The 16,417-nt window shown below is 41.7% G+C and overlaps 1 protein-coding gene across 4 annotated transcripts in view; it reads right to left on the bottom strand.

The window, feature by feature from the left end:
- Nucleotides 1-201: 201 nt before the first annotated feature.
- The window catches only part of MCTP1 (multiple C2 and transmembrane domain containing 1), a 1,143,431-nt gene continuing 1,127,215 nt past the window's right edge, over nt 202-16,417 (bottom strand). For all 4 annotated transcript variants that reach the window (XM_077462382.1, XM_077462384.1, XM_077462385.1 and 1 more), the window contains one exon: nt 202-11,763. In XM_077462382.1, the coding sequence (XP_077318508.1) occupies nt 11,692-11,763 (72 nt within the window). In that variant the 3' untranslated portion in view covers nt 202-11,691. The remainder of the gene's footprint in view (nt 11,764-16,417) is intronic.

Below are 16,417 nucleotides of genomic sequence, written 5' to 3'. Positions count from 1 at the left end.
GTAATCATGCCCCCCTGTCATATTTATGTGTATCCATATATATAATGTGTGTGTGTGTGTGTGTATATATATATATATATATATATATACACACACACACACACACACACACACACACACACACACATATATATATATATATATATATATATATATATATATATATATATATATATATATATATATATATTATGTAGGGGGGCTCTTTATTTTATTAGCTTTAACCACGCCGTCTGTCCAAGTACTGAGCAGTGATCATTTATCACTGCTTAATAAACTGACACCTCAGTGTTTCTGGTACTGTAATCTCATAAAGTCTCACAAGATTCCAGTATCAGGGGGCATTCTCCACTGTTTGAAGCGTTTGTAGATCACTTCACCAAAGGAGAGGCGATCTACAAAGCTTCATAAACTGGCATCCAGAGGAGAACGATTTCCTCTGAGAATGCCGGAGAATGAAGCAGTGAAGTCTTTTCACTGCTTCATAAACAGACACCTCAAACCCTTAGGGGAAGTTCAATCCCCATAGCCCAAGCACGTGAAGCAAGTGTTAACTGAAGTATACACAACTTAAAGCAATATAAAACCCAAAAACATAATTGTAATATAGTGCAGTTAAACAATTCTTGATGTGTTGACTGCTTTAGTTTTAATTTTTAGCCTTCATTTTCTCCTTGTGATCCGGCCTGTAAGTCTGTTATATTTTTCTACTCAGCATTGCTCTACTTTAACTGGCAATTGCGCGATCATGCAACACTGTACTCAAATTAAATTGATATAATTATCCAAAATGCCTTTATCCAAATAAAGGGAAAAAAAAACTGTTGCTCTGACTATTTAAAAAATGTTTGCTGAAATTTGCTTTAATTTGTTAGTCAAGTCCATTTAAATCTACCTTTTCCCCAGACTGAAAACACTGCTATCCAATGGTGGCTCAGTTGCTCCTCTAGTGGAGTGGCGACACCCTGAGACAGGAAGCATGTTACTAGCTTGATCACCAGGTGAAAACAAAGGGAAAAAAAAGCCTAAAAGTAGTAAAACTAATGCGGACATTATATTTAAGTATTGGTTAGCTGCAATATATAACATTTTTGTTTTGGGATTTAATAACGCTTCAAAATGTGAATTGTTACAGTAGTGCTGAAGCTTCCACGTTTTAGATATAAATACAAACTATTGACAATCTATCCACTAGACAAGTACTGATTTCATAAACAATTGCAGCAATCACTCACTATTCCGTCCTTATATTCTGGTGCAGCTTCTAGCTACTTCTGTGTGGCTTAGCCGACCTTCCAATTGGAGGTGGGCACTCTTAATATAAAAGAGTGCCTGCAGTGCTGATGGACTTCTTCTGGGCTACAAATATCATCATTCATAGGGCTGTTGCACACATACACCCAGGATAGCTTCATTCATGCTATTAATTTGAGCTGCCCATGTGTGTCCATTGCTGGCAGCATGGGCATGTATGTTGTGAGGGCACATGTAAAGGTGGCTTTGGTCAGACTTCATGAGTCAAGGGGCCACCCTTACACCAGAAAATGTGAGTAGTTGGTGGAGTCTAAAGAAAATGAAAAACAAACTGCAGAAGAAGTTGAACACAAAGTCCGTCCTAAGCCTCATACACACGATCGGACTTAGTAAAACTTTCCCGTGGACTTTTGTACAAAGGTCATTGGCCATAAATTTGTATTGCATACACACAATCAGACTTTTTAGGTAACAAACACGAACGTAGTGACGTTTCAACATACTGACAACACTTCAAAAGAGGACGTTCAATTACTCCGGCGCCACCCTTTGGTCAACTTCTGTATTGTTGTCTGAGCTTTTGTACAAAAGTCAGATGGTTTATGTGTACACACAATCGGACTTTGCTCCATCGGTCTTATGTTGTCAAAAAGTTTGTCCGTTCGCACAGCCAACAAAAGTCTGATGAAAACCGAAAACGTTTGTCCGATGGAGCGTACACACGGTCGGATGTTGCCTTAAAACCTCTAATTTGCATGTTTGTTATCAAAAAGTCTGATTGTGTGTACAGGCCTTTACATTTTAATATGACTTTAAACAAGCACTTCACTGAGGTTGGTGTGAAAAAGGTATAGAATTGCCAGGATAAAAATAGTCATTGTTCTAAGTTACTGATAGCTAACACTGAAGGCCACCTCCTATTTTTTAGGGAAGGATGTTCCATTTTGATGTACATCAAACAAAACAAAATTCCTCCCAGCACACTTACGACCTGTAAACACGGTCGGACATTCCGACGACAAAATCCATCGGAAAAAATCCGATGGATTTTTGTCATCGGAATGTCCGACCATGTGTACTTTGGCCCAAACTTGTCTTGCATACACAAAGTCGCACAAAGTTGTCGGAAAATCCGATAGTTCGGAAAGAGGTGACGTAAAAGCACGTACGACGGGACTATAAAGAAGCCAGTAACCAAAAGCTTTAGTCTAGTAATTTATTCTGAGCATGCGTGGCACTTTGCCTGTCGGAATTGTCTACACACGATTGGAATTTAAACAATTGGATTTTGTTGTCGGAAAGTTTTAGATCCGGCTCTCAAACTTTGTGTGTCAGAAATTCCAATGGAAAAACTCAGATGGAGCCCACACACAATCGGATTTTCCGTCGGCAAGTCCAACTTTGTGTACAGGGCATTAGAGGCTAGCCAGCGAAAAAAAAAAATCCAATGGTGTTAAAATGTTGCATTAAAATTGAGTAGCTTCCACATATATTTGCAAATATTGTACAGCTAAAACCTATGTTTTTAATACAAATTGGTAGAAAGTTTTTTTGTGGCTAAATAGCAAGTGAACTTTGAGAAATTTTGTTTTGTTCTGTACAAAGTGCTTCCATGTGCACCATAAAGCTAGGTATACATTGGGGAGGTTGCCATTTTTGTTTAATGTGATGTAGATGTCATACGTCACGCCTCTTTCAAACCATGTCTTATCCATTCATCTTATTCTCCCAAACAGCATCTCTTAGGTAGGTAGACAGCTGATTCATGACCTGTGGAATTAGCCCTCCTACTGTATTTTAAAAGCCACATGTCATCAGTTGTTTTGTTTCCCCAAAATATAGGTCTGGGCACTTTCAGTGCTGCATATACCATATTGTTTTGCCTTCACTTGGTTGTTAAATCTTCTAGGTGTACAAGCTACTAAGTGTGTTTCTTTAAAAAAAAACATGGATAACATTTTTGTTGAAAACTCTCCTACATCTTTCTGATACACTAACCACATATGTGGTGAATAGGGATGATAAAGGGTGGTTGGTGTGGTGTTCCTGCTGAATCTTGTTGATATTTTAACAAAGGTCCACGTGCTTTTAAAGCTCTTTAAAGGTGTTTGTTTTTCTTGTTCTAAGACTCATTGGTTCTGCCTAGAGTTACAGAGTGGTAATAACCCCCATCTTGTGTTCCAGTGGGTGGTAATAAATCGTAGGCACTAGTCAGTGTGAGTGGATTTACTGTATTTATCAGTATACACGTTTCCATTATTTTTAATGCATACAGTTCAAAGACCTGCAGTTACTGTATGTAACGCCAGTTAACACCCACCTTAGTGGGTAACCCATGGAGTTATATTAACCTCATATTATATTGTATCACTATTAGCTTGACATTAGTGGTAACTGGATTATGCTGTTTGGACTACCTATGTGTGGTTATATTCCCGACTATTAGATGAACAAAACAGAACAATTGGCTTCTGTAATTGGTGTAGAAACAAGAAAGCAAGTCCAGCTGTTTTTAACTTACTACCACTACAACTCCCAACTCAAACAAAATAGCTAAGGTTTTCAGGTTCTTGAAGGTGAGTTACTTTGGAAGACTGTAATGGGAATTTATTAAAACTGCATTAGCTAGAAACTTGAACAGCTGTTCATAAAAACCAATCAGCTGATATCTTTCATTTTTGTTTCAATGTTTTTATTAACATTTTCACATTAGGTTTAACAACAATAGAAAGATATACTGTATAAGCATGATATCAATTGCACCGTACCGGATGCTCGTTTGTCTAAGAAAAGACAATGGGTACTTCATTATTGACTCTTAAATGGTACTCATCAAGCTCCTTATTAAAAGTAGGGAGAGGAAAGGAGAGGAAAGGAAAGAAAGGAGAAGGGGGGACCCCTAGCTCTGGTCCGTGCCTCCTGAAGGCTCCTCAGACCGGAGCCATATGGGGGTCTCCAGTCAGATAGCTAATCTACAGGCCCCAAACTTTTTCAAACACATTTATTTATTTAAGACTGCCAAGAGCCTTTCATTTATCATGAGCCAAGAGAGTTTGCGCTTAAGTTGGTCAAATGGGATGGCAGTTGACCTCCAATTGCTAGCTATAGTAATTCTGGCAGAGATAAATATGAAAGCGAGAAGCTTTGTCTGATTTTTCAAGGCCTCTTCAACTTTCAACCCCAAAATGGCATGTTTAAGAGATTTAATGAGGTTGATTTGGGTAATGGTAAAAATAAAATTGTAAACCCTTATCCAAAAATCATCATACCTTGGGGCATTACCACCAGATATGGTATATTGTTCCATCTTGTCCACAACCCAGAAAGCACTTTGGAGAAGCTTCCAGAATATATGTAGCCAATCTGGTCAGCACCATGTACCATCTTAAAAGGACCTTATAGTTTGCCTCTATAATAGGAGGTGTAAATAAGTGATTTAGAAGCTGCTTGGGCAATCAATTGCCACTCCCCTAGTTTGAGGTTTTCTTAGCAGTCTTGCTCCCATTTGACCATGTAATCTTGTTTGATTGAGGTATGCATTAAGATAGTATACAGTTCAGAAATATGACCTTTAGTTTTAACATATTTGTGACATTGGCGACATGGTCGTCAGATCACTATTACAAGATAAGGTGTTTAGGTAGTGTTTCAGTTGAATATACCGATATTGTTCAGAATCTAACATCTGGTATTTATCTGTTAGGGTCTGTTTGTTTAACATGCCCTTGTGATCACAAATGTCTGCTATTTGCAGGAGACTATTTTGGTCCACCAATTTAAGTTGTTAGGAGTTAGACCCGGGGTTAAATCTTTGTTTCGCAACAAAGGGGCCAATGGGCTGTGCGGGGACTTGATCGAGTGAGATTTAGATTTAGTCTATCTCAAATGCTAAATGATAGGGAGAGAGAGGGGCATAAAATCACAGGCCAGTCGCAAGTTGGTATCCACATGATATGGGATATCAATTTGGATGGGGATGAATGTGATTCTATATGCACCCATAATGAGTGTGGATGGGAGGAGTGGAACCTGATAAGCTGGGACAGTTGAGCGGCATAGAAATATTTAAGCAGATCAGGGACACCCAGACTACCCTTCATTTTTGGAGTATATAATGTGCATCTATTCACCCTAGGCCTCTTGTCACCACAGAGAAACTGAAAGAGCTTTCTTTGAAAATTGAATAAATCGGTTCTGACCAGAGCAACAGGCAAAGTGCGAAAAAGGTACAGAATCCTGGGAAGGATATTCATCTTTATAGAGTGTAGTCTGTCGAACCACGATGGTTGATGGATCTGCAGTTATTCAAGTCTGCCGCTAGGCGCTTAAAGAGTGCAGAGTAGTGTTGTGAATACCAGGTATGTATGGAGGGGTCAGACATGTACCTAAATAGGAGGAGCGATCCCAAACAAACTTATATGAAAGTTGGAGGGCTTTCATTATCTGATCCGGTAGGGAGATATTTAGTGCCCTGGATTTTTCCTGATTCATTAAGAGGCCAGAGAGGCCTGAGAAGGGCTGTAATATGCTATAAAGATTGGGAAGGGTGGTGATCGTTAGTAGGATGTCATCCGCAAAAAATGCGCATTTATGTTCCCTGTCCCCACATTCTATCCATTTTATGTCGGAGCACTCGCAGATTTTGATGGTTCTATAGCTAGTACAAACAATTAAGGTGATAGCAGGCAGCCCTGGTGAATCCCCCTTTGAATTGGAAAGGAGTTGGATGAATATCCATTAATCATTAAAGCTGTAGGGGAATGTTACAGGAGTCGACAAAAATCTGTATCTAGATAACACATAGAAAAGGTAGTCCCATGATAGGGAATCAAAGGCCTTCTGTATCTAGGGATAGCAGCATGCCTTGTCTGGACCCCTGCCCATCCCAATCTGTTTGGATAGCTGAAATAATGTGTATTATTCTCCTGGTCTGGTCAGACGCTTGGCAGTCAGGAATGAATCCTGCTTGATCAGGATGTATATAACATGCAAGAAAAGAATTCAGTCTACAGGCTAATATTTTCAACATTATTTTCAAATCCATGTTTATCAAGGATATTGGGCGGTAATTGGATCAGTCTCCATGGTCCTTACCCGGTTTCGGTATGACGTGTATATTCGCCAAATATTCATGAGCTGGGATGCAATTATCTCTATGGATGTCATTGAAATAGGTGCATAAGTGAGGGATGAGAATCTCTTGATATTTCCTATAGTATTGACCCGAAAAGCCATCTGGGCCCGTGGCCTTAAATGGGTGTAGGGATTTAATGGCCATTTTAATATCTGGCTCAGAGAATTCTCCTTCTATAAGCACTCTGTATGTACTTGCTGAAGCTGCAGTAGAGGAATATTTTGAAAAACGTTGCCTACCCTTTTTTACGTAGAGAATTGGGACTGTTGGCGATTAACATAAAAAAAAAAGTCTTGAAATTTTCGTGCTATCAATTGCGGGTTCTGAGTCAGTTGTCCAGTGTACAGTTTTAATTTTTGTAATGCCGGGGAGTATTTTTGGGGGACTAATTTCCTGGCTAGCAGGGTAGTAGGTTTATCACCCATAGTGTAGTATGTATGTTTTGACCAACGAATGGATTTCTCTGCTTCGGTGGTGAGAGTCAAATTGAGAGGCAGTCTAGCCGAGTCAATGTTGTGTCTGATATCAATTAGAGGAGCTGTTTTCTGTTCATCTAGGAGATGCTGTAACTCCATTTCCTGCTGTTTGAGTGTACTATCATGATTACGTTTAGATCTAGCGGCCTTTTAATGGGGGAATAATCCAACCATGGAACAGTCAGGATCTTTATCGATATCATATATGGTAATAATGCTATGTGAGTGAATATGTTATGTATGTATGAATACGTTTTATGCACATGGGAGAAATAAGTATAGTCTATGGCAGAGGGATTGTCTTCCTGCCAAGCGTCAACCAGACCATAAAGATGTAGTAATCAAGCTAATTTGTTGCTATTCTGGGGTACTAATTTGATGGCTGCCCTAATCGGATCAGATCAGTCTAAAGTACGGTCAATCGGGATATTGCTATCTTCCCCCAAAATCACCTGTCCCGAATTGGGGGCATAGTAGGAGATCTGGGATACTAGCTGATTGGGGATACAGCCAACCACCATGATATATCTGCCAATTTTATCTTTTACTACAGTAATGGGGGTAAAGGGAGTCCTTTTCAAAAAGCATATGGCTACCTCTCTTTTCTTTTTGCTGCTTGATGAAAGGTAATATTGTGTGTATTTGGAGCTGAGGTATCTGGGGGCTGAAGTTTTAGAAAAATGTGTGTCCTGTAATAACAGGATGTCAGCTTTCTGTTTAGGATAATATTGGAAGGCCATAGTCCTCTTGGTTGGGGAGTTAAATCCATGTATGTTATGGGTGAAAATGGAATATGTGGAGTCCTGTATCTTAGCCATCGTGGTGGGGCAGAGCATGATATTTGTAGTATGTGGTCAGGAGCCAAACGTCGGATATCTCAGCAGTCTTCTCTTGTTGGGGTAGACCATCAGAGCCAGAGCCTGGGGTCGGAGTCCAATGCGAGGGTAGGAAGGGAAACACAGAAAAAGGGTAAGAATGTGAAAGTGAAAAGGAGAACATGTTATATGACCATGTAACAGTTATGCAAAATATTATAGTCATTAAATCGTACAAGTAGCAAAGGGCCGGAGCCATCCCTGGGTTCAGAGCCCAGGGCACAAAACATGAAGTTGCCTCCATCATCTGGTGAAGGCAAGATCATAGGAGGGGCATGCGTATTCACCCCACCTCAATATCAAAACCTCAAGTATAAAATCAGAAGTAAGGCAGGTATAGGTGAGAAATTTAGCAAAAGAAAGAAAAAAAAAAGCTATAAACTCAACAGGTTCGTGGGTAGGTAATATCTGGCAGGGCCGTTTTTTCGAATGGGCACCCTGGGCAGTTGCCCAGGGGCCCCACTTGCCTGGGGGGCCCCACCCAGGGGCAATGCTCAGTGCTGCAATCTGATTCAGAAGACTTGAAGTTTTGACTGACTGCTCTGACTGCACTGGTTGCTCACTTGCTAGAATCTCCAAGGGCGCGGCTGCCCCAGCATTCATAGCACACCACGGCCATGGCTAGTGAACAAGCTCTGCCCACATCTGCCATGTTCTTCAGACAGCGTGGCTCAGAGGGAGTGGAGCAGTCTCAGCAGAGCAAAACATTCAGTTTCTGAAGACCTCTAACTGTCTAAGTCAGACTTAAGTAAGTTCAAGTGAAGTTGTGCCCATTAAAAGCAGCCACTGTGTCCATCAAAAGCTGCCACTGTGCCCATCAAACACAACCACAGTGCCCACTGCCCATCAAAGCTGCCATCACTGTGCCCATCAAACACAGCCACTGCGCCCATCAAAAGCTGTCACTGTGCCCATCAAAAGCTGCCACTGTGCCCATCAAACATAGCCACTGTGCCCACTGCCCATCAAAGCTGCCACTGTGCCCATCAAACACAGCCACTGGGCCCATCAAAAGCGGCACACTGTGCCCATCAAACACAGCCACTGTGCCCATCAAAGCTGCCACTGTGCCCATCAAAAGCTGCCACTGTGCCCATCAAATGCAGCCGATGTGCCATTAAACGCAGCCGCTGTGCACTTATTGAAAATTTGCATTTTTATTCTTGTGCGAGATTGTGTAGACAGGGCCCTGGTGCACTGTATTGCCCAGAGGCCTATAATGCTCTTAAGATGGCCCTGATATCTGGATCTCTAAGGACCATCTAAGGTAAGCCTGAATCAAATAAAGCACACCCTGTGGACCCCGGATCAGCAACTAAAACTGTATAGGAGTGACCAAGATTAATCTATAATTATATAGTCAGTTATCAGAACAGTTAACTTGTCAACAATTAACTAGAGAAGAACGCGGCGAAGACCGGAATGATAGTGGTTAAACCATTACTATCAACAGGAGGAATCAATCCCCTGCACAGTATAGGCACAAGCAATCCCCCAGGAAGGGGGTTACGACTTCTGTGCTGACCACAACGGGGACAGGGGGCCGGTAATCTGATGCTGAGGGGAAGATGTTTTCAGATCCCTGGAAATGATGCCCAACTCCAGCAACAGGTCTTACCCATCTTGTAAAGTGGCAAAGGAGTAAGGTTATAGGCAAGAGTCAGTTTAAATGGGAACAACCATCTATATTTGATCCGTCGATTAAGTAGTTGTTGCAATAATGGCTTCAGGTTTCTTTGTTTCTGAACGGTCAATGGGGCAATATCATTGAATAATTGTATGGGTGCGTCAAAGAGAACCCAATCCTGCTTATTTATGGCTGCAAGCATCAGTTTCTCCTTTATTTTGTAGCAGTGTGGTTTTCAGCAGGCCGTCTGCCCTAGGAGCCGTCAGGGCGCAATGGATCCTATCAATTTCCATCTGATGGGGGAAATATCCAGAATCAGGTCTTTCATGAGTTTGTGCATGGCTCCCTCTGGATCTGTGCAGGTTTCAGGGAACCCCCTGATGCGCACGTTGTAGCAGCGTGACCTGTTCTCCAAATCTTCTATTTTAGCGTTGGCATCCACCAGCCTGTCCTGGAGCTCAGTGATCATAGTAGAATTTTGATTAATCCATGCGGATGTGTTATCAACTTTGGTTTCAATGGCCTCAAATCTGTCTTCTATGCTCTGGATATCAAGTTTGAGATCAGTGATGATAACGGAGCAGGCTTTGGATAGAAAGAGAGAGAGAGAATTGGGCCATAAGGACTGCATCCCCGCATATGGGGCCTGCGGAGGGATAGGTTCACCCTGTTCAGAGCTGGGTTGGCTAAACAGCAAACTGGCCATTTCAGCCATGTTCCCATCCATAGATGCTGGGGAATCTGCAGTCTCATCAGTGCATAGAGGATTAACGGGGGGAGGGGGGATAGTGCATATGGCTCACCCCGCTGGTCAGTGTCCTGTTCTCCAGAAGATTGTGAGGAGAATGGAAGTGAAGATGGTGGTGAGAGGAGGTGAGAGAGGCCCTGGCCCGGGCAGCCTCATGTCTCTTGTTTGCCCCCCGCCATCTTGGAGGACTGTGCAGGGACCAGAGGGGGGCGCTCCACTCCGCTCTTTTGGTCCTGCTTATATTGATGTTTTTTTCAGCTGTCCTGATCCTCGCTGCTGCATCACCCTCCCAGATGAATGGGTTGGTGAGCCCTCTCTAGCGCTGCTTCTGCCTGCTGTTGTCGCTGTATTGAGCCGGTGGTGTGCGGAGCCCGCTCATTGCATGACCGATGCCGATTCCGCATGCATGCGCACTAATATCTTTCATTTCAAAGCTTAACTGAACAAGCATAAGATAGAAGCTGATTGGTTGCCATGCAAAGCTACTCCAGATTCTGTCTGCTCCAGTTTTTATAAATTCCCTGATGTATAGTTTTACTTAAATATGGGTGTTTAAAATTTCTGGGTTGGCATTCAGTGTTGAAGCTTGCATCTGCCCCCATTATTACATAAGCACAAGTGGGAAATATTCAAATATCAACTCATTGAATAGTAACTCATCATTTCTCTTAAATTCTGCCACTACTGTTTTAATAATTTTGGTTTATAACCCCTAATTGTACATTACTAATACAATAGTATATTCTTTTAATTCCCTATTTTGCCTTACAGAAAAAAGTTTGGGCTGGAATCAGTCTTTAAAGCAACCCTGATTCCAAAACTTTTTTTTTCTTTTCGATTTTTATTAGAACTTTTGTCATGCTGCCTATGTTACGTTTATAAAGGTTTCACATTTACCCATCTTACTTGTTACTACCAAATGGTGGGGGTGTGGGGGGGGGGGGTTGTTTATTCCAGATGCACACACCAATAAAATACCTTTTAGTAGAATGTAAAAGAAGTATTGTCAGGGCTGTTTTGCAAAATCGTCTAGAGGATCCATTCATTCCCCACTCAACTTGGTTGAGCCATGGCTGCAATTTAGGGTCTTAAATGTTCTTGTACTTCTGACACTGGCACCTGGGTATCTTTAGGCACTGAATCTAAAAGTGCATATTACTCTTAAAACCAAAATAGTTGCTCTATGTATTAAATATAGTATTTTTGGCAAAAGCATGTGCATACAAACATGTATAGCCTTTAAACAACTCTCCCAGCCCCTATCAAAGCAAACATTGCTATGTCCTGCTGTTTAGACAGCATGTACACTACTCTGAATGCTGCTAAACAACATCATTTAGAGCATTGTGCTACTGGCCCAAGCAAAGCATTCACACATCAAGAGATAAACTCCCAAATTATTATCAAATTCATTTTGTACAATGGTATCTGCCTTTATACAATATTTACAATTTTTCTCTATCATGATAAAAAAATACAGTATAAGGTAACATAAACAATGGAAATGCATGTGAGGCCACAGGGCTTCCCTTTATCTGGGATGAGCAGATGCTATTGTCTGTAATGCGTAGAGTTGGCTAACCAAGATTATTTTTCTTCCGCTTGCTTGGACTGTGGTTAGGGTCTGGTTTCAGTTCACGATACTGCACCTGTTTAAACACACAAGTACAAAACAAAATGCTTAAACAGACACACTCTTGTAATAGAAAAAATATAGAGAATCATTTTTTTTTCTTCCTGAGAACAAAATCAAGGTCTTGCAGTACAGTGAAAGTTACAGCTTGAATGGAGAATTAATAGATGGAAAGATGAAAAGGGAAAACGTGTCACCAGAAAGTAGAATTTTCCAGGAAATACAAGGAACTACATATAAGTCCATACATACATATATACATATATATTAACTTTCTTTAATTGATTCAAATGAATCTATTAAAAAAAATATTTTCTTTTAATGGGCGTGTGCCATTTTTCTGATATTAAGCTCATTTATGTAAAAGGAAGGTACTGGAGTGCTAAATGACCCTGGGCACTCTTGGGCACTTCCGGCAGAGAAAAATAAAGCTGAAAGCAATGGACTGTGTAAAATTAAAAAGCACTGTTTTGGATAGAATGTACTAAAACACCCGCCAAGGAGATTCACCCTTTTCATCGAATGGCACCGCGGAAAGAGCTGGGAAATCCAAAACTTTACAAGTGGCACCAGACTAGGAGCTAAAATCTTCAAAGGCAAAACCTTTTTCAGTGATTGTCAAAGAGGGAATTTTCTCTTTTGAAGAGATTTCCTTCACTTTTTGTCCAGGGGATGCAACAGAAAATGAAGAGAAAATCTCAGCAAAAAAAAAGCATCAAAAACCGAAGTGGGTCTTAACTATTTCCTAAGGTTAAGTATAGCTAACATTAAGAACAGAAAAATCACAAAACTTACAGGTAGGACGTGTCCCTCGTGTTTGTTCCTCTTCTTTTAAATCCTTCTCAATTTTACAGCCCAGCTTTCTGAGTTTCTGAGGCCAAATAACTCAGAAAGGATTACAACCAAAGAATCAGTATCAAAGCCAACTTAATAGCTTTTTCAGAGGGAAGTGAACAATGGCAGCCAACAAATTGTGGTCAATTTTCTTTAAGTCTACTAACACCACAAAATTCATCAGTTGATGGGTGAGTTTGATAAATAATCATCATTGACCCAGGTTATATGGATTGCATCAGCTTAGTTGAGTCAACACAACTAAATCTAATCTTAAACTAATTTACTGTTATTTTGTCTCTCCTACTCTCCCACTACTTATCTTAGCTCACCTAGTGTCCTGTTAACTTGAGTAAACTTTTTAAAGATAATTTCCTTTACAGCGCAAAGTAAAATTGTTATTTAACCACCACCCCCCCCCCCCCCATTTCCAGCAGCATATACTCAACATTCTTTATTACATGTGACTCTTTGTTAATCTGAAGGAAGTGCAGTAGAATATCTGGCACTTGAGGGGGGCATAGCTTGATGGCGGAGAGAGCGGCTGCATGAACCCATGGCTCCGGCTCTGACCTCTCTATCCTGCAGATATTTTGGGTCCTTTCTCCTGCCGAACCACACAGCGTTCTCCCCCACAGTCATAGGCACATAACTGGACCACTATGATGGTTAAATATGGGCTGCCCACGCCGTCATATGTGGCAGAGCAACTCGCTTGGTTCCTGCGGCAAGATGGCGCCAAGGCCTCGGCCATGCCTGCAGAGGCACTAAAGCCTTCTCCTTCTTCTGCACAGGACTCTGCATCATAGGTGAGTGATTTGACCCCTGCTGTCTTCTCCTCTCAAGCAGACCCTCTATCACCTCAGAGCTCTCTTTGCTGCATGGAAAATGGACAGGCCACTGATCCTCCCTAAGCTAAACCCACGCTGGCACATATTATGTTTGGTATAAAGGACTGCAAGGCCTCTCTTACTACCCAAATAGAATCCAACCGCATGGATTTTTCCCTACTGAAGCAGGATGTATAGAACCTGCATGACAGAACTGGGGCAACTGAGGAACATATCAGCTCCTTAGAAGATACTGTGCACCCCTTATCTACCACGATATGCACTGCCACGGATGAGCTGATGACCCTTCGAGCCAAAGTAGATGACCTGGGGAACCATTCATGGAACAAACTACGCTTTGTAGGGTTCCCCAAGCATTCGGAAGGATCTTGCCCTGAATGGTTTCTCCGCTCCTGGCTATGGGATGTTTTTGGCAATGATGAAACTTCTTTGACCTTCTTTTCATCGAACGGCGCACCACACACCTTCACGCCCTTCTCCCTCAGGAGCCCCTCCGCGTTACCTTATTGCACGGGTTCTTAACTTCCAAAATAAAGTCGTCATTCTACATATCGCCAGGGAAAAAGGGCCGCTCAAATATAATGGCAATACCATTTCTGTCTATCCTGACTTCTCGGCTGAAGTCCAACGCCAACACACCTCGTGGGCTGTGGAGGATTGTTTGCATACTGAAGGCCTACAATACGCTATGCTCTTCCCTGCTAAATTGTGTATCATCCATGATGGTAAAGTTCACTTCTATACAAACCCAAAAGAAGCTATGGTCTGGCTGAATGACCGCTTTGGAGCTACACCCAGCAGGTGCAACTGACCCTTGCTATTGATACCTGAAACAAAAAAATTTCTTTGACTTTATGCTGAAGATCCTGAGATTGCCTGATCTGCAAATGGAGAATACCATACCTGCATACGCTGTTTCCTATTCTGGTTGATTGCCTAGCTCTGTGAGGGTTGTTATTCTTCTTCCATGCCCTGTTGGCACAGCATCCTGTTTTGTTTGGATTTCGGCCATGGACCTGCCTTCTATGTACTTCTCACCAGCCCACTTCCAGGAATGAAGTATGAGCAAATGCCATTTTGTGCCCCTCTCCTTCTTTTGCAGTAGATTTTCATGCTGAACCAGGACAATTCTTTCATTTCCAAGAGCCCTTATGGATTCAATACAACCACCCATACCAGCTTGTGGCATGGCCATGGGACGTTTCTAACCTCAGTTGAGTATTTTGTTCAGGGTTCCAAGACTCGCTATGTTTGGGATGGCCGAGCAGGGAAGGTTGAATAGAATTAATTTTTCTGGACATTCTCCATCCAGCCTTTACTGATGTTTGCGGCTGAATTTTTGCAAATAACTTTTTTGTGTTCAGTTTTTCATTTACTTAACTTCTCTTTTATATTTAGCTTCACACGTCCTGACTTGTATATGTTATGGATGGCACGGCCTACAATGTTATTCTTATGCTCTGCATCCTTACTATAGTTATTATACCTTTTTTGATTTACTATGTCTAAGCCACTGAAGATTATATCTTGGAATGCAATGCCACGGAATTGTGTACACACGACCGGAATTTCCGGCAACGGATTTTGTTGTTGGAAAATTTGAGATCCAGATCTCAAATTTTGTGTGTCGGAAAATGTCCGATGGAGTCTACACACAGTCAGAATTTCCGACAAAAATTTCCAATCGAACATTGTCCGTCGGAAAATTCCACTGTGTGTACGCAGTATTAGAGGTTTAAATTCACCCCAGAAGCGGTCCCTGGTCTTTTCTGTCTTGAAAAACATAAACCCCATATAATATGCCTTCAAGAAACTCAGCTCACTGGCACGAAGGTACAGGCCCTTAAGGTTGGCTAATTAATTTCATGCTACCCATATGACCTACTCTAAAGGGGTCACAATTTTATTGGCCAAGTCCCTTTCAGCAGAGATTTTGCAAGTCAAGACTGACCCAGATGGAAGATTTATCATATATTACAAATTGTCTCCGAGATATCTACTTTGGTAAATGATTATATTCCTCCCCCGTTCTCCTCCGACCTACTCTCCAAATTGTCCCTTATGCTCCTGTCAAGGCCCCTGGGCTCCCTGCTTTACGTGGGAGACTTTAATGCTGTTTTGAACCCAGCTGTGGATCGCTTGGGGGGTAGGGGTAGATCCTTCAATTAATTTACTGATTGGGCACAGGTATTTGGCCTCATTGAGATATGGCAGTGGACGCATCCAAATGTCTGCAAGTACTCTTGCCATTCCGATTCCTTTCACACTATGTCCCGTATAGACATGGCATTTGCCTCAGATGTTATACTTCCTATTGTTTTTTCGAAAGTATCTTATTTACTTAGAGGTGTATCTGAACAAGTTCCCCTTTCTGTGGACCTTCTCCTCCTACCAGGCTCAGGTCTTACAATTTGGCAACTGAATTCCCAGTGGCTGGCGGATGAGGTGGTACAGGGGAATGCAGAAAGGGTATTTTACATTATTGGAATACGAATCTGGGCACAACTGATCCATTAACAGAACGGAAAGCTTTTAAGACTATGTTGAGGGGCACTTTTATGTCAATTACAGGTGCTTTGCGTAAAAATACCCAACAGCGTACCAAGGAACTAGAAAATACCATGCTGGCAGCAGAATCTGCCTATGTCCGAAACACCGACAATAATACATGGGACACATGGTTAGAAAGCTGCAGAGTGCATGAGCTCCATTTGCTTGACCTCACACAAAAACGCATGCTCCATAGTGCCCAAAAAACATTTCAACAGGCTAAAAAGGCCTATTAGCCTATTTAACCACTTACAGACCGGACCATTTTGCTGGTCAAAGACCAGACCACTTTTTGCGATTCGGCACTGCGTCGCTTTAACTGACAATCGTGCGACATGGCTTCCAAACAAAATTGACGTCCTTTTTTTCCCACAAATAGAGCTTTCTTTTGGTGGTATTTGATCACCTCTGCGGTTTTTATTTTTTGCGCTATAA

The sequence above is a fragment of the Lithobates pipiens genome, unplaced genomic scaffold (genome assembly GCF_037356315.1).
Source record: "Lithobates pipiens isolate NorthernLeopardFrog02 unplaced genomic scaffold, aLitPip1_a1.2 Scaffold_3, whole genome shotgun sequence".
Classification (NCBI taxonomy): Eukaryota; Metazoa; Chordata; class Amphibia; order Anura; family Ranidae; genus Lithobates; species Lithobates pipiens.
Note: the sequence above shows the minus strand (reverse complement) of the source record. Positions and strands in the feature narration are given on the sequence as shown.